The sequence below is a fragment of the Triticum aestivum genome, chromosome 1D (assembly GCF_018294505.1).
Source record: "Triticum aestivum cultivar Chinese Spring chromosome 1D, IWGSC CS RefSeq v2.1, whole genome shotgun sequence".
NCBI classification, from domain to species: domain Eukaryota; kingdom Viridiplantae; phylum Streptophyta; class Magnoliopsida; order Poales; family Poaceae; genus Triticum; species Triticum aestivum.
In genome coordinates this window covers 301,264,392-301,265,016 of record NC_057796.1, presented here as the reverse complement: position 1 = coordinate 301,265,016, position 625 = coordinate 301,264,392, and the positions used below count along the sequence as shown (strand labels likewise).

At 54.6% G+C, this 625-nt stretch overlaps 1 protein-coding gene across 1 annotated transcript; it reads right to left on the bottom strand.

The window, feature by feature from the left end:
* On the bottom strand, positions 1 to 625 carry LOC123168803 (cortical cell-delineating protein). Its single transcript, XM_044586672.1, has one exon. The coding sequence runs from the start codon at positions 533 to 535 to the stop codon at positions 191 to 193; it is 345 nt and encodes a 114-aa protein (XP_044442607.1). The 5' UTR covers positions 536 to 625; the 3' UTR covers positions 1 to 190.

Below are 625 nucleotides of genomic sequence, written 5' to 3'. Positions count from 1 at the left end.
TCAAAGTGCCAAAAGCTCGACTCCGCGATACAAATTACCTTTTGATTTTATTCGATGAACATTAAACCAAAATAATCATGGGAAATTCCCGCAAAAAAAAATCATGGGAAACAAAAGAATACAACATTGTACCAACAAATAAACAAACAGTGCTTACAAATCCAGGCATGACAACATCAAGCTACTCGATCTAGTGGTGTGGGCACTGGAAATCGGTGGGGCAGACCTTGCCGCAGTTGTTGAGAATGAGGCGTAGGTCGACGGGGAGGTTGAGGTTGAGGCCGAGCACATTGGCATGGAGATTTGTGCAGAGGCAGAGCGCCGCGTCCAGACCGACGAGCCCGTCGAGGAGCGAGCAGCAGTGCTCGTCGCGCGGCTGGTTGACATTGACCTTGAGCAGGCCCAGCACGTTCACGCACGCCTTCACCTTCAGCCCGTCCCTGGGGCACGACCCGTAGCCGCCGTGGGCGCTCGCCGAGGCCACGACCATGAGCCCAACGGCCAGGAGGAGCAACGCTCTCGGTGCCATGGCCATTTGTGACGGAGCAGGTCGTGCAGCAAAGCTAGTGCGATCGAGCTGCTTGTGCTTGTGATGTGCGCTTGCTCTGTGTGTGAGTGGGTGTGT

Coding starts and splice junctions, on each gene's coding strand:
- LOC123168803 (XM_044586672.1), bottom strand. CDS start 535: ATGGCCATGGCACCGAGAGCGTTGCTCCTCCTGGCCGTTGGGCTCATG.